The sequence below is a fragment of the Mandrillus leucophaeus genome, unplaced genomic scaffold (assembly GCF_000951045.1).
Source record: "Mandrillus leucophaeus isolate KB7577 unplaced genomic scaffold, Mleu.le_1.0 Scaffold441, whole genome shotgun sequence".
Classification (NCBI taxonomy): domain Eukaryota; kingdom Metazoa; phylum Chordata; class Mammalia; order Primates; family Cercopithecidae; genus Mandrillus; species Mandrillus leucophaeus.
Window position 1 is genome coordinate 998,441 of NW_012104710.1, and position 24,654 is coordinate 1,023,094.

The 24,654-nt window shown below is 40.7% G+C and overlaps 1 protein-coding gene across 4 annotated transcripts in view; it reads left to right on the forward strand.

Annotated features, from left to right (window-relative positions):
* The window catches only part of CCAR1 (cell division cycle and apoptosis regulator 1), a 74,094-nt gene that overhangs the window by 22,881 nt on the left and 26,559 nt on the right, over positions 1-24,654 (forward strand). For all 4 annotated transcript variants that reach the window (XM_011994099.1, XM_011994095.1, XM_011994098.1 and 1 more), the window contains 11 exons: positions 3,040-3,154; positions 3,254-3,446; positions 7,757-7,886; positions 8,143-8,304; positions 12,139-12,364; positions 12,996-13,109; positions 13,655-13,821; positions 14,555-14,765; positions 15,576-15,659; positions 18,583-18,768; positions 23,799-23,990. In XM_011994099.1, the coding sequence (XP_011849489.1) occupies positions 3,040-3,154; positions 3,254-3,446; positions 7,757-7,886; positions 8,143-8,304; positions 12,139-12,364; positions 12,996-13,109; positions 13,655-13,821; positions 14,555-14,765; positions 15,576-15,659; positions 18,583-18,768; positions 23,799-23,990 (1,780 nt within the window). The remainder of the gene's footprint in view (positions 1-3,039; positions 3,155-3,253; positions 3,447-7,756; positions 7,887-8,142; positions 8,305-12,138; positions 12,365-12,995; positions 13,110-13,654; positions 13,822-14,554; positions 14,766-15,575; positions 15,660-18,582; positions 18,769-23,798; positions 23,991-24,654) is intronic.

Below are 24,654 nucleotides of genomic sequence, written 5' to 3' on the forward strand. Positions count from 1 at the left end.
TAGGAGGCTTTACACTAATAATCAGGACAGTGATTGCTTCAGGTTTAGGGAACTTCATAGCTGAGGAGCAGGGATAGGAGAGAAGCTTTTCACGGTGTAACCTTTGGTACCATATTTTTAGTCTTAAATCTCTTACTTGTCTTTTAAAAATATACTTGAATTGAGCAATCAACCAGTTTTTATTAAAGAACTACAGTTGGTTAACACCTAACTCATATTTTCAATCATCAACAAAGTAGAATCTCCAAATTAAGTAGAAAAACTATAGAAGTTCTTTTGTTCAAATGCTATTTCCCTAAGTGTACCCATAACACATTACTAGTATCTTAAGATATTAAAGAAATTTCATGAGAAAATAATTTTGTGGTCAAAGTTTAAGGAATGCTGAGTTCCTTTACTATACTTAGGACTTTCCTGAGCCTTTATTATGCTAGTATAGCTGTTGTATTAGTAAGAACACTCATCTGAGGGATCTTGATGAAATAGGCTAAAAATAATTTATAGTTTAATTTTAGACCTGACTCTCAAGATATACATGTGTATCTTCTAACATAATATGAAAAGTTTAATATTCTGGGTTAGTTTTAAGTAGTCATACTGAGTTTTTAGATGATTTCAAATCATTGCCTTAATTTGATGTTGATTTTGTTTTATAGCCAGCTGTTGCACTGCCTACAAGCCTTAGCCTATCTACTCCTCAGCCAACAGCACAAATAACTGTATCATATCCAACACCAAGGTCCAGTCAACAGCAAACCCAGCCTCAGAAGCAGCGTGTTTTCACAGGGGTGGTTACAAAACTACATGATACCTTTGGATTTGTGGATGAAGATGTATTCTTTCAGCTTAGGTAAACTTAATTAGGTCTTGTCACATGGCTTCTTGCATTTACCATAAAACACCTGTTTAGTTGTGGCAGAAATTATATGTAGCCCAGGCTGGACACAGTCGTGCAATCTCAGTTGACTCACTGCAGCCTCTGCCTCCTGGGTTCAAGCAATTCTCTTGCCTCAGCTTTGGAGTAGCTGGGATGACAGGCATGCACCACCACACTTGGCTAATTTTGTATCTTTATTAGAGAATGGGAGTTCACCATGTCGGCCAGATTGGTCTTAAACTCCTGACCACAAGTGATCCACCCGCCTCAGCTTCCCAAAGTGCTGGGATTACAGGTGCCCGCCACCACACCTGGCTATTTTTTTTTTATTTTTAGTAGAGACGGGGTTTCACCATGTTGGTCAGGCTGGTCTCGAACTGCTGACCTTGTGATCCACCCATCTCGGCCTCCCAAAGTCCTGGGATTACAGGCGTGAGCCACCATGCTCGGCCCTTTTTATTTTATTTTTTGAGATGGAGTCTTGCTCTTTTGCCCAGGCTGGGGTCTAGAAGTGCAGTCATAGCTCACTGCAGCCTCAAATTCCCGGGTTCAAGGGATCCTCCTGCTTCAGCCTCTCAAGTAGCTGGGACTCTAGGTCCATGCTACCATGCCCAACTTTTTTTTTTTTTTTTTTGAGAGCAAATTTCGCTCTTGTTGCCCAGGTTGCAGTGCAATCTCGGCTCACTGCAACCTCCACCTCCCGGCTTCAAAGGATTCTCCTGCCTCAGCCTCCTGAGTAGCTGGGATTACAGGTGCCCACCACCACGCCCAGCTAATTTTTGTATATTTAGTAGAGACAGGGTTTCACCACATTGACCAGGCTGGTCTTGAACTTCTGATCTCAGGTGATCCACCTGCCTCAGCCTCCCAAAGTACTGGGATTACAGGCGTGAGCCACCACGCCTGGCAACTATTTTTTTTTTCCTTTTTCTTCAGATCTAGACATAAAGACTAATTTTTAAATTTTTTGTAGAAATGTGATCTCACAATATTGCCCAAGCTGGTCTTGAACTCTTGATCTCAAGTGATCCGTTTGGTTTTTAAAATTACGGCTTTAGGGGCATGAGCCACTGTACCTGGCTGTCTACTTTTACTTTTTCTTATTTTTTTATTTTTAAAATTTTAATTAATTTATGTATTTTGAGATGGAGTATCACTCTGTCGCCCAGGCTGCAGTGCAGTAGCGCAATATTGGCTCACTACAACCTCTGCCTCCCAGGTGCAAGCGATTCTCCTGCCTCAGCCTCCCAAGTAGCTGGGATTACTCCTGCCACCACGCCCGGCTAATTTTTGTATTTTTAGTAGGGATGGGGTTTCACCATCTTGACCAGACTGATCTTGAACTCCTGACCTCATGATCCACCTGCCTTGGTCTCCCAAAGTGTTGAGATTACAGGCGTGAGCCACTGCGCCCGGCCTCTTTTATTATTACTACTTTTTTTGAGATGAGTCTCACTCTTGCCCAGGCTGGAGTGCAGTGGTGCGATATTAGCTCACTGCCACCTCCGCCTCTCGGGTACAGGCGATTCGTACCCAGCTAATTTTTGTATTTTTAGTAGAGGTGGGGTTTCACCATGTTAGCCAGGCTGGTGTCGAACTGCTTAAGTGATGTGCCCACCTTGGCCTCCTAAAGTGCTGAGATTACAGGCATGATCTACTGCTCCCATCCCCCAACTACTTTTTATTGTTATTTTATTTTATTTATTTATTTTTGTTTGAAACCGAGTCTCGTCTGTCACCGAGGCTGGAATGCAGTGGCACGATCTCAGCTCACTGGAACCTCCACCACCCGGGTTCAAGCAATTTTCCTGCCTCAGCCTCTTGAGTAGTTGAGATTACAGGTGTGCGCCACCACGCTCGGCTAATTTTTGTATTACTACTAGAGACAGGGTTTCACCATGTTGACCAGGGTGATCTTGAACTCCTGACCTCAAGTGACTTGCCCGTCTCAGCCTCCCAAAGTGCTGGGATTACAGGCATGAACCACCGCACCCAGCCTCATCTTTTAAAAGAGCTTTCCAGGCTTCTGTTTCTGATATAGTTTACTGTTTATTTTTTTTGAAATACAGTTTACTTTAAAGTAGTAACTATGTAAATCATTTTGGGGAGAAATCTATTTTAATTGTATTTATATTTAACTTTTTTTTTTCTTTTCTTTACAGTGCTGTCAAAGGGAAAACCCCCCAAGTAGGTGACAGAGTATTGGTTGAAGCTACTTATAATCCTAATATGCCTTTTAAATGGAATGCACAGAGAATTCAAACACTACCAAATCAGGTACAGAAAATACTGAGTTAGGTATTATAGAAGCTTGGTAAGTGAGTCTTCTAATTCACAAAGTTTTTTTTTTCTTATTCTTTCATTTTTTAATTGAAGAATCAGTCGCAAACCCAGCCGTTACTGAAGACTCCTCCTGCTGTACTTCAGCCAATTGCACCACAGACAACATTTGGTGTTCAGACTCAGCCCCAGCCCCAGTCATTGCTGCAGGCACAGATTTCAGCAGCTTCTATTACACCACTATTGCAGACTCAACCACAGCCCTTATTACAGCAGCCTCAGCAGAAAGGTATCTTTGCTTTTGTTTCAGACGAATATGTAACTTTTTAGTTGTTAATATAACTATGCTTTTAATTTCAAAAATAGGCAGGGATTTCAAGAAAACTTGAAGCCTAAAGAATCCTGAATAGGACACATCTACTTCCATAGCTATGTGGAAGTATTTTTTTTTTCTCTTAATGATAAGAAGTTAAAAGATACACCCTTGTGGACTTAAATATCAAAACTATTCAATTACTTATTAAACCATACCACATAAAATGAATTTGCTGAGTTTTAAGTTTTTTTGCCAATTGATTGTTTGAAACTCCAGATGTGTTCTTTTTCACTCTGTCACCCAGGCTGGAGTGCTGCAATCTGGGCTCACTGCAACCTCAGCCTCCCAGGTTCAAGCTATTCTCCTGCCTCAGCCTCCCAAGTAGCTGGGACTATAGGCATGTGCCACCATTCCTGGCAAATTTTTGTATTTTTAGTAGATACAGGGTTTCTCCACGTTGGCCAGGCTGGTCTCGAACTCCTGACTTCAAGTTTTCCACCCAATTCAGCCTCCCAAAGTGCTAGGATTACAGGCATGAGCCACCGCTTCCGATCCAGATGTGTTCTTATAAAAACAGTGTTTAAAATAATACATAGGGCTGGGTGTGGTGGCTCACACCGTAATCCCAGCACTTTTGGAAAAATACAAAAGTTAACTGGCTCGTGGTGGCAGGCGCCTGTAACCACAGCTACTCTGGAGACTGAGGCAGGAGAATCACTTGAACCCAGGAGGCAGAGGTTACAGTTAGCCCAGATCACGCCATTGCACTCCATTCTGGGTGATGACAGCGAAACTGTCTCAAAAAAAAAGAGAAAAAGGTGACAGTTAGCCTTAGCTTAAAGAAGCCTACTTAATTGGCATTAAAAAGTGTAATTGTGACATGTTCTTTTTTTTTTTTTTTTTTTTTTTTGAGTCAGGGTTTCTCTCTGTCACCAAGGCTAGAGTGCAGTGGTGTAATCTTGGCTCACTGCAACCTCCGCCTCCCCAGCTCAAGTGATCCTGCTACCTCAGCTTCCTTGAGTAGCTGGGACTACAGGTGCACGCCACCCTGCCAGCCTAATTGTTATATCTTTTGTAGAGACGGGGTTTCACCATGATGCCCAGGCTGCATTTTCTTTTTTGGATACAAGGTATCGGTCTGTCACTCAGGCATGGGTGCAGTGGTGTGATTTCAGCTCACTGCAGCCTCGACCTCCTGGCCTTAAGCAATCCTCCCGTCTCAGCCCCCCTCTAATTTTTGTACTTTTTTGTAGAGACAGGGTTTTGCCATGTTGCCCGAGCTGGTCTTGAACTCCTGGAGTCAAGTAATCTGCCTGTCTTGGCCTCCGAAAGTGCCGAGATTACAGGTGTGAGACACTGCTCCCAGCCTGCATTTTCTTTGTTATTGTAGATGATGATACATAGCAAAACGACAGATTACAGTGTAATGAGTTATTTAATGAACACCTATGTAATCACTACTCAGGTAAAAAAAATACAACATTGTGTCTGGTAGCAGGGCAGTGGCTCATACCTGTAATCCCAGCACTTTGGGAGACTGAGGTGGACGGATAGCTTGAGCTCAGGAGTTCGAGATCAGCCTGGGCAACATGGTGAGATTCCATCTCTACTAAAAATCCAAGAAATAGCCAGGCGTGATGGTGTACACAGGCTGATGTGAAAGGATCACTTGAGCCCAGCGGGCAGAGGTTGCAGTGAGGCAAGATTGCACAACTGCACTCCAGCCTGGGTGACAGAGCAAGACCCTGTCTCACAAATTGCACAACAACCATTTGTAACTCATTTTCTTGTATGCATCCTTGTTTGGTTTCGAACATAATGTGTGATTCTACTTTTATGACATTTTGTGTGTGAGACTCTTTTTTTTTTTGAGGTGGAGTTTTGCTCTTGTTGCCCAGGCTGGAGTGCAATGGTGCGATCTTGGCTCACCGCAACCTCCACCTCCCAAGTAGCTGGGATTACAGGTGTCCGCCAACATGCCCAGCTAATTTTTTGTATTTTTAGTAGAGACGAGGTTTCACCCTGTTGGCCAGACCGGTCTCAAACTCCTGACTTTCAGGTGATCCACTCCCCTCAGGTTCCCAGAGTGCTGGGATTACAAGCATGAGCCACCATGCCTGACTTATTCATCCTTCTTACTGCATCCAATTCTTGCTTTATGTTAGGTCTTTTCTTTTCTTACTGTGGCCTCATGGGTTTTTTTATTTATCCTTTGTTTTATATTCAGTTGTTTTATTTTTGAGATGGAGTCTTGCTGTGTCTCCAGGGCTGTAGTGCAGTGGCATGATCTCAGTTCACTGCAAGCTCCGCCTCCCAGGTTCACACCATTCTCCTGCCTCAGCCTCCCAAGTAGCTGGGACTACAGGCGCCTGCCACCACACCCGGCTAATTTTTTATTTTTTATTTTTTTAGTAGAGATGGGGTTTCACCATGTTAGCCAGGAGGGTCTTGCTCTCCTGATCTCGTGATCTGCCCACCTTGGCCTCCCAAAGTGCTGGGATTACAGGCGTGAGCCACCGCACCCGGCTTCTCCTGTGCCACTTTTACAATTCCCCAGGGAGTATTTCTTAAAGGAAATGTCCCAGTGAGGGTGTTCCAAAATTGAAAGCTCCCTATATGTTTCTGGGATGACAGGGACATGAAAAGGGAGATGAGCATAACAATGCTTAAGAATCCTACTGACATACACATTTTTCCATTCATAATAAAAATCAGACCATACTGAACTAATTTTTTAGGAAACATAGTAGTGGAGAGATTTTTTTCCTGCTACAAACTGCAGAGCAGTAATTCAGATGATCACCATACTAGGCTTCCTACTAGGAGTTAATATCACTGTCATAGACCAGCGTAAGAAAAATGTTCTAGTGGAGAGGTGTGGGATCCCATATATCATGTTATCAGTTGGGAAGAATGAAATTATTTGTGCTTGTGTTTATTTTCTGTGATGTGTAATAGTTCTGTCTACTTTAGAGATGTTTAATGTGAATCATTTTACTGAGGTTGAGCAACTTTTAAAGAAAAACACATTTTTTAGTCCTTATGGCGTGATCAGATGTTGAAAGGGGGAATGAGTATTTTAATCTATGTTGTAAAGGACTTAGTTACTTGTTCTAGTTACTCTGTCTAAAATACTTACAACTTCGCATATATTATACATCTTTCCATAAATTAAGTGTGCATTGTAGTAAAGAAGGTAAATTTGCACTATTCCTACCTGGAAATATTTATACTATTTCAAAATGGAATTGTTCATTTTCAATATTGGGAAGAATTCGTCAAGATAGTGCCCCACCTGGGCAACAGAGGGAGACCCCGTCTCCTCAAAGAAATTTTTAAAAAAATTAGCTGGTTTTAGTGGTGCATGCCTATGTCCCAGCTGCTTTGGATGTTGAGATGGGAGGATTGCTTGAGCCTGGGAGGTGAGGCTGCAGTAAGCCATGATTGCACTACTGCACTCCAACTGGGGCAATAGAGTGAGACCCTGTCTCAAAAAAAAGGTTTTTTTTTTTTTTTTTGAAACACAGTGTCTCGCCCTGTCTCCCAGGTTGGAGTTTAGTAGCACGATCTCAGCTCACTGCAACCTCTGCCTTCCAGGTTCAAGTGATTCTCCTGCCTCAGCCTCCTGAGTAGCTGGGATTACGGGAACGCGCCACCACGCCTGGCTAATTTTTTTGTATTTTTAGTAAAGACGGGATTTCACCATATTGGCCAGGCTGATCTCGAACTCCTGACCTCGTGATCCGCCCGCCTCTGCCTCTGCCTCCCAAAGTGCTGGACTTACAGGTGTGAGCCACCGTGCCTGACCTGACAGTACCTATTCTTTTTTTTTTTTTTTTTTTTTTTTGAGACACAGTTTTGCTTCTGCCCCCCAGGCTAGAGTGCAGTGGTACGATCTCAGCTCACTGCAGCCTCGTCTCTTGGGTTCAAGCGATTCTCCTGCCTTAGGCTCCTGATTAGCTGGTATTACAGGCACCCACCACCACTCCCAGCTAATTTATGCATTTTTAGTAGAGACGGGGTTTCACCATGTCGATCAGGCTGGCCTCAAACTCTTGACTTCAGGTGATCCACCCACCTCGGCCTCCCAAAGAGCTGGGATTACAGGCATGAGCTACTGCACCCAGCCAGTACCTATTATTTGAAAATATATATTAACAGGCCAAGTTTGAAAAAACAATTTTAGTGACTCTCAGTTATTTAACTTTGTTCATCTAATTTTATCAGGTACTTTTGAACTTTGTTTAGACACGCTAAACATTTTTTTCTTTTATCTTTTAAAGCTGGTTTATTGCAGCCTCCTGTTCGTATAGTTTCACAGCCACAACCAGCACGACGATTAGATCCCCCATCCCGATTTTCAGGAAGAAATGACAGAGGGGATCAAGTGCCTAACAGAAAAGATGATCGAAGGTATATTTTCTAAAGTATACTGTGGATGGTGGCAATGGTTGTACAACAATGTAAGCATAGTTAATGCCACTGAACTATGTGCTTATAATATAAAATTTTAAAATGCTGAATTTTGTGTTATGTCTATTTTACTACAAATTTTAAAAAGTTAAACAAATATACTGTGGAATCTTGCTTATATTACCTACTCTACTTTGTTGAAGAGCTTTTCCATAATATTAGAAATATTAGTAATTTTAGAAAAATTTGCTTTCAGTCGTGAGAGAGAGAGAGAAAGACGTAGATCGAGAGAAAGATCACCTCAGAGGAAACGTTCCCGGGAAAGATCTCCACGAAGAGAGCGAGAACGATCACCTCGGAGAGTTCGACGTGTTGTTCCACGCTACACAGTTCAGTTTTCAAAGTTTTCTTTAGATTGGTAGGTTATTCCCCACCCATTGTTTTCTTGAGTTACTAATTTCGTATAATTTGATAGAATATGTTACAGAGATATTTTTCTTGCAACATTGATTTCCCGACAGTTAGTGTTCTTCATGTAAGCGCAGAAATGCAATTTGAAATAACTTAATTCTCTACAATGCTGCATTATTTTTATATCCCCATGAAGGAAATCAACTGGTATTGAAAAAGACAGCCCCTCAAGGAAATTCCTGTATCATAAAGTTATTCCCCTAAAGTTAGAATCAGTTAAGATCTAGACTTACTGATAACTTGAAGATCATGTATAGTCCATTGTATGTGATGAGGCAATAATACAGTAGTAAACCAATTATTTCAAGTTTAGCTGTGGCAGTGTAGTATAATAGAAACATAGATATGCATATATACTCACATACATAATGTATTCACATGTATAGTGTATGCATATGTATATACATAAATATATTATTCACCCTTTGAATCAGAAGTCATGACAAATTACCAGGAGTTTCTTTTTCTTTCTTTTTTTTTTTGAGACTCTGTCACCCATGCTGGAGTGCAGTGTCGTGATCTCAGCTCACTGCAGCCTCCACTTCCTGGGTTCAAGCTATTCTCCTGCCTCAGCCTCCCTAGTAACTGGGATTACAGGTGCTCAGCACCACACCCAGCTAATTTTTGTATTTTTAGTAGGGATGGGGTTTCACCATGTTGGCTAGGCTTGTTTCGAACCCCTAACCTCAAGCGATCCACCTGCCTCGCCCTCCCAAAGTGCTGGGATTACAGGTATGAGTCACTGTACCTGGCCAATTTACCAGGAACTTCTGATGTTTACCTGCAAAAAAAAAAAAGGTAATATTAACTAGCAGAATTATTGTGAGGTTTAGTTCATGTATCCAAAGGACTTAACCCATTGTGTGGTAGTTGTATAGTCTCAGAAATTAATGGTGGGTTGTGGTGGCAACTTAGGTAATAGATGAATAGGTGGAAAAAAAACAAATTGACCGTAAAACAGGAAAATCATTAAAAGCTGCGTTCAAGGCTGTTGAGCTAAAAGCAGATAGCTGTATGCAATGCAGTGGCCTAAGATGATATTATTACATTTAAACAGAGTGATAATTACCATTCATAATACTTGCCTATCAGTGGTTAAAATTTCTGTATGTTCAGTTCTAGATTTAGTAACCCAGTGAATTTTAGTCAAGCTACTTAATGCCAAGAAAATTTTGCTTGGTGACTTTGCTTAGTTATGTTACGTAGTTGGTGTTCATTTACTCTTACTTATGGTCAAATCAGCACCTACTTCTTTTTTTGTTTTTTTCTTCGAGATGGAGTTTTGCTCTTGTTGCCCAGGCTGGAGAGCAATGGGGCGATCTTGGCTTACAGCAACCTCTGCCTCCCGGGTTCAAGCAATTCTCCTGCCTTAGCCTCGCGAGTAGCTGGGATTACAGGAATGCGCCACCACACCCGGCTCATTTTGTGTTTTTAGTAGAGACAGAGTTTCACCATGTTGGCCAGGCTGATCTCAAACTCCTTGCCTCAGGTGATCCAATCGCCTCAGCCTCCCAAAGTGCTGAGATTACAGGCGTGAGCCACCATGCCTGGCCCAGCAACTACTCTTCATTTACACTAGTTTTCTTCTTATAGCTGTTTACTGTTATACTTAAAAATCTGTAGTCTGCATAGTTCAGAGAAACCAGTTGAAACCAACACCGCTTTCACAGCCTCAAAGATATTAAATAGGGGAGCTCTGATTTTAACCCATCTGTTCTCAATATTGAATGCTTTTTTGGGAAGAGTTGATGCATAGGATATGAAATTGAACAGCTATTTAGCTTCTTCTAAATTAGACCTTCAGGGGCCAAGTGCAGTGGCTGATGCCTGTAATCCCAGCACTTTGGGAGTCTGAGGTGGGCAGATCACTTGAGGTCAGGAGTTCAAGACCAGCCTGGCCAACATGATGAAACCCCGACTCTACTAAAAAATATAAAACTTAGTTGGGCATGGTGGTGAGTGCCTGTAATCCCAGTTTCTTGGGAGGCTGAGGCAGGAGAATCACTTGAACTCGGAAGACAGAGGTTGCAGTGAACTGAAATTGCACCACTGCAATCTAGCCTGGGCGACAGAGGGAGACTCTGTCTCAAAAAATAAAGAAAAATAATAATAATAAATTAGACCTTCACAGTTTAGTTTTACCACTTTGAAGTAAATTCCCAGAACATTAAATGGATCTCTTGCAAGTAAAAATGATTTTAAAGTTTCCATACTTCTCATTTGTAGTTGTATAAATCAAGATTTTCTTACACTAATATGATTATAAGAAACTTCATGCCCATGAAATGATTTATTTGTACTTACATCTTTTGTTTTATTATAAATTTTACTCCTGTGGGGTAAAACATGACTTCAAAAATTCTGGTGATGCGAAATTGGGAAACAATTATACGTATTTTCTTTTTGTCACACTTCCTTAAAAACAAAACTCAGATACTTGTTTCACGTTTTTATTATTTTGACAGCAGAATCATATCCAAATAAAGTATAATTACAGGCCTGGCACTGGTGGCTCACACCTGTAATCCAGCACTTTAGGAGGCCAAGGTGGAAGAATCACTTGAGGCCAGGAGTTTGAGACCAGCCTAGGCATATAGTGAGACCTCACCTCTACAAAAAGTAGAAGTTACCCACATATGGTAGTGCACCTGTAGTCCTAGCTATAATACTTGGAGGCTGACATGGAAAGATTGCTTGAGCCTAGGAATTCAGGTTACAGCAAGCTATGAGTATGCCACATTGCACTCTGGCCTGGGCGATAGAGCAAGATTCTGTCTGTAGATTGGATGGATGGATGGATGGATGGATGGATGGATGGATAGATGGATAGATAGATTCTGTCTGTAGATAAAATAGATAAATAGATAAATAGGTAGGTAGATAATAGTCTATTATCTGACAAGTTTATTGTTCTGTATTTATTTTTATACTTCAAATAAAGACATCTCTACATGTAGATTACTTCATCTTTCATACTTCTGCCTTTAGTTGTCTTTAAAAAAGACAATGTAGTTGTCTTTTCGTCTTACATTATACTTTTAACAGACATCTCTTAACCTTTTGCCAGATTGACCTTTCAGTTCCTCTCTTTTAAAAACTCTACTTCTTAGGAAAAAGGAAATGATCCTTTAAAAAATCAGTACGAGATTTAAAAGACAAGAAATTTATGCCCTCTATACATAATAATCAGGTATGGATCTTAATCATTCACAGAGAAAGGGGTGTGGAGGTGCAGATAATCCAAGGAACATATGAATTTTCCTTTTGTGTGGGTTTTTGTATTTAATTCTGAATGTAAGTATGGTTAATCTAGGAACTTACTATAGTAAAATAAAAGTTCCATAGTTTTTCTACACTCTGAAAACCTGACTGAGGGGCATACAGAAATACTTATTTGGTACCACTCTCATTGATGTTTTGTATCCTTTCAACATGAACCATAATTTTCCAGTAATCCACAGTTCCCACTGAGGAAAACCTGGTTTTGTACAGATCTTTTCTGGAGCTGAGGTTCAAGTTATTTCAAAGGGTCTTCTGTAACAAAAAGTAACGAAATAAGGATAACACTGAGAATACTATTTATTCAAAATTTTGAGTATACAAATTTGAAAGTAATATTTTCATATGTCTCTATCCAAATCTATAGCTCATTGGTAACTGACTTTGTCCTTTTTCAGCTTACTTTTTACCATATGAAATTGTATTTGCTACAGAATCGAGTGAATGTTTGTGTAACCTTTTTATTAAGGCTCTTTACTCACTACTTATGTCTGTTTTTCAGTCCCAGTTGTGACATGATGGAACTAAGGCGCCGTTATCAGAATTTGTATATACCTAGTGACTTTTTTGATGCTCAGTTTACATGGGTGGATGCTTTCCCTTTGTCAAGACCATTTCAGCTGGGAAATTACTGCAATTTTTATGTAATGCACAGAGAAGTAGAGTCCTTAGAAAAAAATATGGCCATTCTTGATCCACCAGATGCCGACCACTTATACAGTGCAAAGGTTTGTATTCAACTGTGATATGCAGCTTAAATTTCTTAGCAGTTACTCATAATAAAAGGGTATGTAGAATTATCCTTCAGAAAGTGTTAGGTAGACCCGAATACCTGTTTTCTTCTTGACTGCTTGATCCTATTTTGGTTATATAATTTAATTTAAGCTCTCTTTGCCTCATCTCTTGAGCTGTAAAACTAGTTATTCTAACATTTAAAATCTCATAAAAATGTGAATATAAAGTTGATGTTAATGAGATATTTGAAATGTCATATGACTTGTGGTAGCCTCAGATAAAACTTAGTGTTAGATGAATGCACTAAATGTTAGTCTTAAGGGAAACATTCAGTATATTACGTATAGTCTACAGTTTTGTTTAAAGCATTGTTTGAGTGAAAAAGCATCACTTCAAAAGTTAAAACTAAGTAATTCTAAGGTATCTAGGCCTGGCATGGTGGCTCACGCCTGTAATCCCAGCACTTTGGGAGGCTGAGGTATCTAATACTATTTCTGCTATATATACTTCCTATTTTTATTTAAAAATTTCAGACATCTAATATGTAAAGATAATTAGTAGTGCTTCTCATTTTTTCACATTACTTTAGACTTTTGACAGGATTGAATTATTTGACTATAATAGGTAATGCTGATGGCTAGCCCTAGTATGGAAGATTTGTATCATAAGTCATGTGCTCTTGCTGAAGACCCACAAGAACTTCGAGATGGATTCCAACATCCTGCTAGACTTGTTAAGGTAAAAGGACACATTTGTTTTAACTTTAGATGTATTCACTTTGCTTAGCTGTAAGTTTGTACACATAAAATCTAAAACCCTACATTTTAATATGTGTTGATTAGTTTAATGACTAATTTCAGTATTAAGGCACCCAGAATTTAATGATGTAGATGTTTTTCTCATTGCAGATTATGACTATATCTTATTTGTACGCTACTAGTTCAACAGTCATTTTGATGTTTTATATTCGTAACATAGTAGAATCTTAGTGGTAATAGGATTCAGTGTCTTTGGATGTTGTTGAAGTTTGAATTATAGCTTGTTTCTTTAAAAGAACTCTATCTGAAGAAATATTTTAAAAGGATGAGTTATGATGTGTGTAAATCCTATTCCATTGCTGAAATGCAGTGTGGAACACAATGAACTGAACTCTTCCTTGACTGACAGATACCAGAGGTAGTAAAAATGGTATTGGAAAGGTTTGTACCTTTCCTTCTCAAGTATCTTATTTGTAATTTGACAGGGTGCGTAATATATGTAAATGATTCTTTGTTTTGAATTAGTTTTTAGTGGGCATGAAAGGCAAGGATGAAGCTATGGCCATTGGAGGCCACTGGTCTCCTTCGTTGGATGGACCAGACCCAGAAAAAGATCCCTCTGTGTTGATTAAGACTGCTATTCGTTGTTGTAAGGCTCTGACAGGCATTGATCTAAGTGTGTGCACACAATGGTAAGTACCAATTCATTTCTTGATTAGAAGTGTTTTACTAATAGTTTATGTAGTTGTTCTTGTCGATCAGCCTTTTCCCCTCGGCTTATTTTAGCAATCCTGGTCATGCAGGTAATCCCAAAGGAAAATCCCCATTTGTAGCTAAAGTTTATTTGGTGCCAAAATGTTTTGGGGAAAAAGGATTAAGAACTAATCAAAATAAACTGAAAATTTAAATGTTTTGTTATGTTGTACTTTGAAAGTTGGATGTATGTTGAAAATACTTTTCATTTCATGCATAGCTGGAGAAGATCGTCAAGAGAGAACTTCATTTCATTATAATTCTTTTGTTATAAAATGATGTAGTTGCGATTATTTTTGTTCAGCCATATTTTCTCTTGAGGCTTATTTGTCCTGTGTATTTTAGTGTATCTCCTGTGACTTAATTTGAGAATTTTTTTTTTAGCACATGAAATCTGAACAGCTATCCAGCTTCTTCAGGTATTCTCTAAAATGTGGGTAGCTCTGTAATCAAACTTGAAAATGCCTTGGGGGAACATATTCTTCCTTTAACTTATTAAATATTGTACAAATGTACCAAAAGAGGAACTATGGCTTCTATAATTTTTTTTTCTTTAGACCAACCTCAAGTTCTTGCAGCAAAATTTCTTTACTTGATGTGCTACAAGTGAACTAGGGTCTTTAAAATGTATTTTAGAATTTTTTTTCCAACATGCTTCTTCCCTTGCAACAGGTACCGTTTTGCAGAGATTCGCTACCATCGCCCTGAGGAGACCCACAAGGGGCGTACAGTTCCAGCTCATGTGGAGACAGTGGTTTTATTTTTCCCGGATGTTTGGCATTGCCTTCCCACCCGCTCAGAGTGGGAAACCCTCTCCCGAGGATACAAGCAGCAGCTGGTCGAGAAGCTTCAGGGTGAACGCAAGGAGGCTGATGGAGAACAGGCACTGAACGCTAATCCCTTTTTCTATTTCCGCTTCTCACAGGCACAGGAACACAGGCACAAATGCACACCACACACTACATAACAAACACACATGGAGGAACATAACTGGTAACAGCGACTGGTAATCCAGCTTTCAGCAGTATAGTTGTATGTTCTTTTCTCTTAAAATTTCTGTCTATTATCCTAACTTTTAAGAGTGCTGAGACCTCAAAGGAAAATAAGTTGTGCTTAAATTGCACAGAATTTTGTTTTTATCATAGGTCTAGTTGCTGGAATCTGGGACCAGTTGTTGAACAAGATTCAGTATTAAGCCATTTTAAACATTTTGCCATTTTCTAAAATTTAAAAAATTTTCTTTTTCATGGTCATCAGTTCTAGTCATGGATATTTGAAATTGGACAACCACAAGTCTGAGAGATTTGAAATTTCAGGCTATGTGGCAACGTCTTTGGTACATTTCAAAGGTCTGACTAAATCAGTCTTTGGGTGGCTTGAAAATTGGGGCAAGATCACACACTGTGTGGTTTGTGGATACCGGCAGTGTTTGTGCATCCCTGATATCCTTTGTGTTGTAATTTATCACCCTTTTGTGTTTCACAGATCTGGCTTTGATTGGCTGATGAGTGTCTTTGTGATCAGTTAAAAGTGGTAGAATGTATGTACGTGGACTTGCCTAAATAATAACTTTAGGAGAAGACAATCTGAAACAATTGTGACCTTGCACAGATCAGCAACAGACTTTTAAAAATAAATTATTTTTGTTTTACGGTTTCATAATAGTAATTACATTCTTAACTTTGTATGTCAGGATGAAGAAGAGAAGGATGATGGTGAAGCTAAAGAAATTTCTACACCTACCCATTGGTCTAAACTTGACCCAAAGACAATGAAGGTAACTTTAATAAGGATGGATTTTACTTATCTTTTTCAATTAAAAAAAATTTTTTTGAGATGGAGTCTCGGTTTGTTGCCCTGGCTGGAGTGTAGTGGTATGATCTTGGCTCACTTCAGCCTCTGTCTTCTGGGTTCAGTAGATTCTCTTGCCTCAGCCTCCTGGGTAGCTGGGATTACAGGTGCCCCGCCACTGCGCCGGGCTAATTTTTGTAGTTTTAGTAGAGACGGGGTTTTACCATGTTAGCCAGGATGGCCAGCCAGGACGTCAGCATGTTGGCCAGTTTGGTCTCGAACTCCTGAGTGCTGGGATTATAGGCACGTACAACCATGCCAGGCCAATTTCTGTATTTTTAGTAGAGATGGGATTTTGTCATGTTGGTCAGGCCAGTCTCACACTCCTGGCCTCAAGCGATCTACCCACCCCTGCCTCCCAGAGTGTTAGGATTACAGGGGTGAGCTACTGCACCCAGCCTAAAATATATTTAAAATTAAAACATAGATTGATATACATCTAAACTGGGAAGAGGCTGGGAGCGGTGGCTCACGCCTCTAATTGCAGCACTTTGAGAGGCATAGATGGGCAGATCGCTTGAGTCCAGGAGTTTGAGACCATCCTGGGCAGTGTGTGTGTGTTTGTGTGTGTGTGTGTGTATATACATACAGTTTATACATATGTGTGTGTGTGTATATATATTTATTTATTTATTTTTTTTTTGAGACAGAGTCTTGCTTTGTCACCCAGACTGGAGTACGGTGGCACGATCTCAACCTCTGCCTCCCGGGTTCAAGAGATTCTTGTGCCTCAGCCTCCCTAGTAGCTGGGACTACAGGCCTTGTGCTACCATGCCCAACTGATTTTTGTATTTTTAGTAGAGGTGGGGTTTCACCGTGTTGGCCAGGCTGGTCTGAACTCCTGACCTCAATTGATCCACCCACCTCAGCCTCCCAAAGTCCTGGGATTACAGATGTGATCCACCTCGCCTGTTGTGTGTTTTATTCCATTTGTGTTTTTCTGAGTACAAGCTTTGTGATTGGTTGATTGGTTATTGTGTATAAAAGTTACGATCACTTCAACCCGAGAATGCTGAGTAGAAAAAAAAAAACAACCATAAAATAATAAACCAGGCAAGGTGGCTCATGCCTGTGATCCCAGCACTTCTGGGGACTGAAGGAGGAGGATTGCTTCAGTCTAGGAGTTTGAGACCAGCTTCTACAACATCGTGAGGCCCTGTCTCTATAAAAAGTCTAAAAAATTATTTGGGCATAGTGGCACACGCCTGTAGTCCCAGCAACTTGGGAAGCTGAGGTGGGAGGATTGCTTGAGCCTGGAATCTGGAGCCTGCAGTGAACTATGATTGTGCCACTGCACTCCAGCTTAGGCAACAAAATGAAATTTTGTTTAAAAATACGTGTGCATATGTGTGTGTGTAAGGTTGCAGATGGGCACTATGCTTTATGCCTGTAATCCCAGCATTTTGGGAGGCCCAGATATGCAGATTGCTACAGCCCAGTAGTTCAAGATCAGCCCTGGCAACATACTGAGACTCTGTCTCTACCAAAAAAAAAAATTAGTCAAGCATGGTGATGCATGCCTATAGTCCCAGCTACTCAGGAGCCTGAGGTGGGAGGATCACTTGAACTTGGAAGGTCAAGGCTGCCACGGTGAGCCATGAGCCGTGGTTATGCCACTCCAGCCTGGGTAACAGAGCAAGACTCTGCCTCAAAAAAAAGAAAATGACTCATCCTGTTGAGTTAACATTAATTTTGTGCATGTAATTATTTTTAAATATTTTATACTATTCAAGTAAATTGATTAAAGGGACAGAGTGCAGTGGTGTCATTAGAGTTCACTGCAGCTTCAAACTCCTATGCTCAAGTGGTCCTCTCACCTAAGCCTCTCAAGTAGCTTGGGCTAAAGACATGTTCCACCATGTCTGGCTAATTTTTTCTTTTTTTTTCTAAAGAGGTGGGGTTTTGCTGTGTTCCCCAGGCTGATTTTAAACTCCTGGCCTCAAGTGATCCTTCCACCTTGGACTCCAAAGGTGCTAGGATTACAGGCACGAGCCACCATTCCCTGCTGGTATTACTCCTCTATTGGACATTTGTTTATTTACTTACTTTTAGAGACAAGGTCTCTGTCGCCGTGGCTGGAGTGCAGTGCATAGTTCACTAGAACCTTAAACTCTTGGGCTCAAGCAGTCTTCCCATCTCAGCCTCCCAAGTGGTTAGGACTACAGGCGTCCACCACCACACCTGACTAATTTATGAGACATTTAGACTCTTCACTTTTTTGGAGGGAGGAAATAAGTAAATCTATAGTTTTGTGGGTTTTTTCCCCCTTCTATTTAGGATGTTTCCTTAGGGTAGACAGCCAGAAATGAGAACTTCTGGGTCAAAGAACATTGAAAAAAATGTTTACGCATGTTAATATGTTTTATTTTCCAAAAATATGCTATCATTTTGCATTTTCACAAGTATTGTGTGAGCTGTACAAATGTTCTTTTCGCTACATTTGTAAAGTCACATAAAAGGCTGGGCGTGGTGGTGGCTCACGCTTATAATCCCAGCACTTTGGGAGGCCAAGGCAGGCTGATCGCGAGGTCAGGAGTTCAAGACCAACCTGACCAACATGGGGAAACCCCGTCACTACTAAAAGTACAAAAATTAGTTGGGTGTGGTGGTCAGCATCTGTAATCCCAGCTACTTGGGGGACTGAGACAGGAGAATCGCTTGAACCTGGGAGGCAGAGCTTGCAGTGAGCCGAGATCACACCACTGCATTCCAGCCTGGGCAACAAAGTGAGACTCCGTTTAAAAAAAAAAAACCCACAAAAGATAATTGTTAATTGTAGCTAGTTTGTTTCCTATTTCAATATCCACCCCCCCTTTTTTTTCCTGTGTTTTCATGCTCCATATATTCAGGTAAATGACCTCCGAAAAGAATTAGAAAGTCGAGCTCTTAGTTCCAAAGGATTAAAATCCCAGTTAATAGCCCGACTGACAAAACAGCTTAAAGTAGAGGAACAAAAAGAAGAACAGAAGGAGTTAGAGAAATCTGAAAAAGAAGAGGATGAGGAGGATGATAGGAAATCTGAAGACGATAAAGAGGTATGTACTCAACCTATTATTACACTCTGTGGTATTAATATTCATGTATAGGGTGTTCTTGGAATACGTGAGTTAAGATTATGTGTGTGTATGCTTTTATTTATTTGTTTTATTTTGGCTTTTTTTTTTTTGAGACTGAGTCTTGTTCTGTTTCCCAGGCTAGAATGCAGTGGAGTGATCTCTGCTCACTGCAACCTCCACATCCCAGGTGCAAGCTATTCTTCTGCCTCAACCTCCCGAGTAGCTGAGATTACAGGCACCCGCCCCTATGCCCAGCTATTTTTTTGTATTTTTGGTAGAGACAGGGTTTCACCATGTTGGCCAGGCTAGTCTCAAACTCCTGACCTTGTGATTCGCCTGCCTCCGCCTCCCAAAGTGCTGGGATTACATGCGTGAACCCCCGCGCCCAGCTATTTATTTTCCGAGACGGGGTTTCACTCTTGTTGCCCAGGAGGGAGTGCAATGGCACAATCTCGGCTCACCACAACTTCCACCTCCTGGGTTCAAGCAATTCTCCTGCCTCAGCCTCCCGAGTAGCTGGGATTACAGGCATGCACCACCACGCCTGGCTAATTTTGCATTTTTAGTAGAGATGGTGTTTTTCCGTGTTGGTCAGGCTGTTCTCGAACTCCTGACCTCAGGTGATCTGCCTCTCTCAGCCTCTCAGAGTGCTGAGGTTACAGGCATGAGCCACTGTGCCCGGCCGTGTGTATGCTTTTATTAAGGTCCAATTTACTTATAATAAAATTCAACCTTTTTTGTTAATAGTTCTGTGAGTTTTTACAAATGCATATAGGTATATAACCACCACCAACACCACAGTGAAGATACAAAACAGTTCTAGGTAAATGGCTCAGAAATTGAGTTCTAGTGAAGTGCTTATTCCAGAATCTGTCTGCTTCTAAAACAGTATGTTTGAATCAAACCTTGAGACTCAGACTATTTATTCAAGCTGTTTTATGCTTCCGTTTTTTGTCCAGTAGACTAACTCCTGAATACATAAGCCTGTTACTTTGTTTTCTGACTTTGAAATATAGAGATCTCAAAAGTGTGTTTTAGCACCAGTAATTGGATAAGCCATATAATCAGTTTCTAAATCTTATACATTATAAAGTACACATCATTATTTATGAAGAATTCCTTCCAGAAATATTTACTCTAAATCTGCTTGTGATTTAGTGGTCCTCTCACCTAAGCCTGGGTGACAGAGCAAGACCCTGTGAGAAAACAGATAAATCTAGAATGAAATTTTCTTTTTTAAATTTTTTATTTTATTATTATTTTTTTAGAATATGAAAAATTCTCAGCTCTCCTAAACTTTTCAAAAAATGGTCTATATAATGAAAGATAAAAGAAAGAAATGGTTAAAGGGATCTCTTAAATTAAAGGAGGCTAATGAGACATAACAACCAAATAACTAAGTGAAACCTGACTAGATCCTGGATGGGTGAAAATAAAAGTCGTAGAGAGTATTTTTGGGACAGTTGGAGAAATTTGATTATGGATATGGATATGACATTAGGTAATATTAAAGCAGTGTTAAATTTCTTGAATGTGATAATGGTTTTGTAATTTTGTAGGATAATTACCTTGTTCTTAGGTGATGCATGGACTTGTGATTTCTTATTTTTTTGTGTATTTATTTTTATTTTTAAATTTTATTTATTTATGGCTGGGCGCGGTGGGTCATGCCTGTAATCCCAGCACTTTGGGAGGCCGAGACGGGTGGATCACAAGGTCAAGAGATCGAGACCATCCTGGCTAACACGGTGAAACCCCGTCTCTACTAAAAATACAAAAATTAGCCAGGCGAGGTGGTGGGCGCCTGTAGTCCCAGCTACACGGGAGGCTGAGGCAGGAGAATGGCGTGAACTTGGGAGGCGGAGCTTGCAGTGAGTGGCAATCGCACCACTGCACTCCAGCCTGGGTGACAGAGTGAGACTCCGTCTCAAAAAAAAAAATTTTTATTTATATATTTACTTATTTATTTATTTATTTATTTATTTTTTTGAGACGGAGTCTCACTCTGTTGCCAGGTTGGAGTGCAGTGGCACAATCTCGGCTCACTGCAACCTCTGCCTCCTGGGTTGAAGCTGTTCTTCTGCCTCAGCCTCCCGAGTAGCTGGGACTGCAGGCACCCACCACCACACCCAGCTAGTTTTTGTATTTTTAGTAGAGACGGGGTTTCGTCATGTTGGCCAGGATGGTCTCGATCTCTTGACCTCATGATCCACCCGCCTCAGCCTCCCAAAGTGCTGCTATTACAGGCTGATACTGCACTGCTCTTGACCTTATTTTTGTTTTTTTGAGACAGAGTCTCTCTCTGTTGCCCAGGCTGCAGTGGAATGGCATGATCTCGGCTCATTGCAATTTCTGCCTCCTGGGTTCAAGCGATTCTTGTACCTCAGCCTCCTGAGTAGCTGGGATTACAGGCGCCTGCCACCATGCCTGGCTAATTTTTGTATTTTTAGTAGAGATTGGGTTTCGCCATGTTAGCCAGGCTGGTCTGAAATTCCTGATCTCAGATGATCCACCCACCTTGGCCTGCCGAAGTACTGGGATTACAGTTGTGAGCCACCGTGCTCGGCCCTCAATGAGTTATTTTCATGATGAAATTGTCCCAGACGTTGGATGGTGGGAGTTCTTTCAAGCTATGTGCCCTTTTGACATATCTTTATCACTTTTTGAGGACTTTTTACTTACTAGCATTTTAAAGCATTTCAATTTTATTTTGTGCTATCCTTGTCCTAGTTCAGGAATCAGTCATTTCCCCAGGAAGCCCTGGTTCCTTTTTAGTGAAGAATGGTAGTTAGAAGCCAAGATATGCTCATTGCAATTAGGTTGCTGCTCCCAACCCCCTTCAGTGAACAGAGATACAGAAGATATATAGATAAATAGATAACACTTACCAATATTTAAATCTATATTTATTTCTATATCTTACGCATATTGAAAGCTGTGAATTTACACGGGTGCCTCCAATTCTTCCAATGACATGACTCTGCCCTGTGCTATCTCTGCATGGATTACTCTCCTTGCTCCATCTGGGTTTCAATGTTTAGTAATGAAGGAGCTCATCATCAATGGGCAGTTGTGGCTCCACCACCCTGCCAGCCTCCATCTCCTGTGTAGACATCTACATTCCTTGAAAAGAGTGCTTTAGGCCGGGTGCGGTGTCTCAAGCCTGTAATCCCAGCACTTTGGGAGGCCGAGACGGGGGATCACGAGGTCAGGAGATCGAGACCATCCTGGCAAACATGGTGAAACCCCGTCTCTACTAAAAAAAATACAAAAAACTAGCCAGGCGAGGTGGCGGGCGCCTGTAGTCCCAGCTACTCAGGAGGCTGAGGCAGGAGAATGGTGTAAACCCGGGAGGTGGAGCTTGCAGTGAGCTGAGATCCAGCCACTGCACTCCAGCCTGGGCAACAGAGCGAGATTCCGTCTCAAAAAAAAAAGAGTGCTTTAGAACTGAATTGTTCAGGATAGATGGAGACAACTTCATGAGACCCCATCTCTACAAAGAAGAAAAAAAAAATTAGCCGAGCATGGTCACATGTGGCTGTAGTCTCAGCTACTGGGGAGGCTGACATGGGAGGATTGCTTGAACCCAGGAGGTCAGTGCTATTTGTGAGCTATGATCACACCACTACTCTCTGGCCAGGGTGACAGAGTGAGACCCTGTCTCAAAAAAAAAAAAAAAAAAAAAAAAAAAACCTTTGTGTATAATGAAATGCACAAACCCAGTCCCTTTTTGGATTGGCTTTTAGCAGGCCTGGTTCTCCCTTCCCACTGCCATTTCTGTTAGAGAAGCCGAAGAATTGCTACAGATAGGGTCAGATACATGATCTGTCTACCAATCAGATACTCACTTTCTGAATTTTGAATGTTAAGAATGTGATGCAGAATGTCTGTGTCTCTTGTAACATTTTCTTTTAGCACACTTTAAAAATAGTTAAAATTTTCATCTGCCGTGTGGTGGTGTCTTTCTGGCCCACTTTCGTCATCTACAGGGATATAATTCTGCTGCTGCTTCTCACTCTTTTTTTAAAAATACTAAATTTGTGTGGGATTTGACCTCAATATTTGAATCATTTTTATGTGAATTTAGATTGTCTGAATTTTATAAACGTAGTTTCTTTCAGATAGCTTTTCTAAATTCATAGAGCTCTGCTCTTTTGTTGTTTTGTTTTGTCAGAAACATACGCTGGCTTGCTTTCTGAAGTTTGCTGTTTCTTTTGCTTTTTGTCTGGGCGTTCTCCTATGTCTTTGTTGTTTCATCACTTTTTGTCTGGACGTTCTCCTATGTCTTTGTTGTTCCTCTCCTACTCCCAGCAGTTTCTCCTCAGTATAGGGCCCTAGTAAATGAGCTTTGCAAGTTTGTAAGGCTAGAGTGGCCTAGGCCTCTTCAGATCTTAAAATAAATTCTCTATTCACTCTCTTGTTAGGGGTAAAATTTTGCCTAGTTTCAGCTGCTGTACTTTCCAGTAAATACCTACTGGCTGTTTTTTGGTTTTCTTGTTCTCCCATTGCTTCCTTATGCTTTCTTTGGACACATTCATCAGTAACACATAGGTCTTTTGGCCTTTTCCCACCCATTTGTATATTGGTTTGTGGGGATACCTTGTCACTTAGTTTTGTTATGAATGCTATCGGTTTTTGATTTTGATATCTGTATTGCTTTGTGTTTTTAGTGTGAGGTTTCAGGAAGATCTAAAATCTATGCTACCACTACTATTTTCCCAGAATTTTCTAAATTATATAATCTCAATATAGATAACTTTTCCCCCTCTTTACATGGCAGTTTCTTATGCTGGGAAATCCAAAAGAGAGTTAGGAGCCATCAAAGCTTACTACGCTTAGTGAATTTGAACTTTCCTCCCTTCTCAACCCTTATGGTTAGTGTAAGCACCATGAAGAGTCATGGGAATTTTGTTCCTTTATGTGGTATATATTCGATGTATATTCATCTTGGACGTGTATATACATCATACTTGCAGATTTAACCTTGACTTGAAATTTGAAATATTTAGGAAGAAGAAAGGAAACGTCAAGAGGAAATGGAACGTCAGCGTCGAGAAAGAAGATATATTTTGCCTGATGAACCAGCTATCATTGTACATCCAAATTGGGCTGCAAAAAGTGGCAAGTTTGATTGTAGCATCATGTCTTTGAGTGTCTTGTTGGACTACAGATTAGAGGATAATAAAGAACATTCATTTGAGGTAATGTTTTCAGTTTGAAATAAGAACCATATAAGGGCCACACATTATGACTAGTTAATATATCTCTGAAATCTTTTTTCTTTGTTTTTTACTTTTTTTGTTTTTTTGGTTTTTGGGTTTTTTTTGACACAGAGTTTCACTCTGTTACCCATGCTGGAGTGCATTGGCGTGATGGTGGCTCACTGCAACCTCTGTCTCCTGGGTTCAAGCAATTCTCCTGCCTCAGCCTCCCGAGTAGCTGGGATTACAGGCACCTGCCACCACACCCAGCTAATTTTTGCATTTTTAGTAGAGATGGGGTTTCACCATGTTGGCCAGACTGGTCTCGAACTCCCGACCTCAGGTGATCCGCCTGCCTCAGCCTCCCAAAGTGCCGGGATTACAGGCATGAGCCACTGCGCCCAGCCCCGAATGCCTCTTTTTCATTGCTTGTTTTTTTGAGTTTTTGTTGGTTTTTTCTTGTAATCTACTTCTTGGGAAAAAAATAGATGATTTGTCCTCTAAAGTTTCCTTACAGACTCACTTTTGCTGATTGCATTTCCCTGCTATGGTTTATGCGTTCCTCTATTCCCTGTATTTCATTTAAATTGATTGTTGGGTCTAAATTTTTAATTAAGTTCAGTTCTGTTTTTTCCCTAAGACGCTTTCTTTTTTTTTTTTTTTT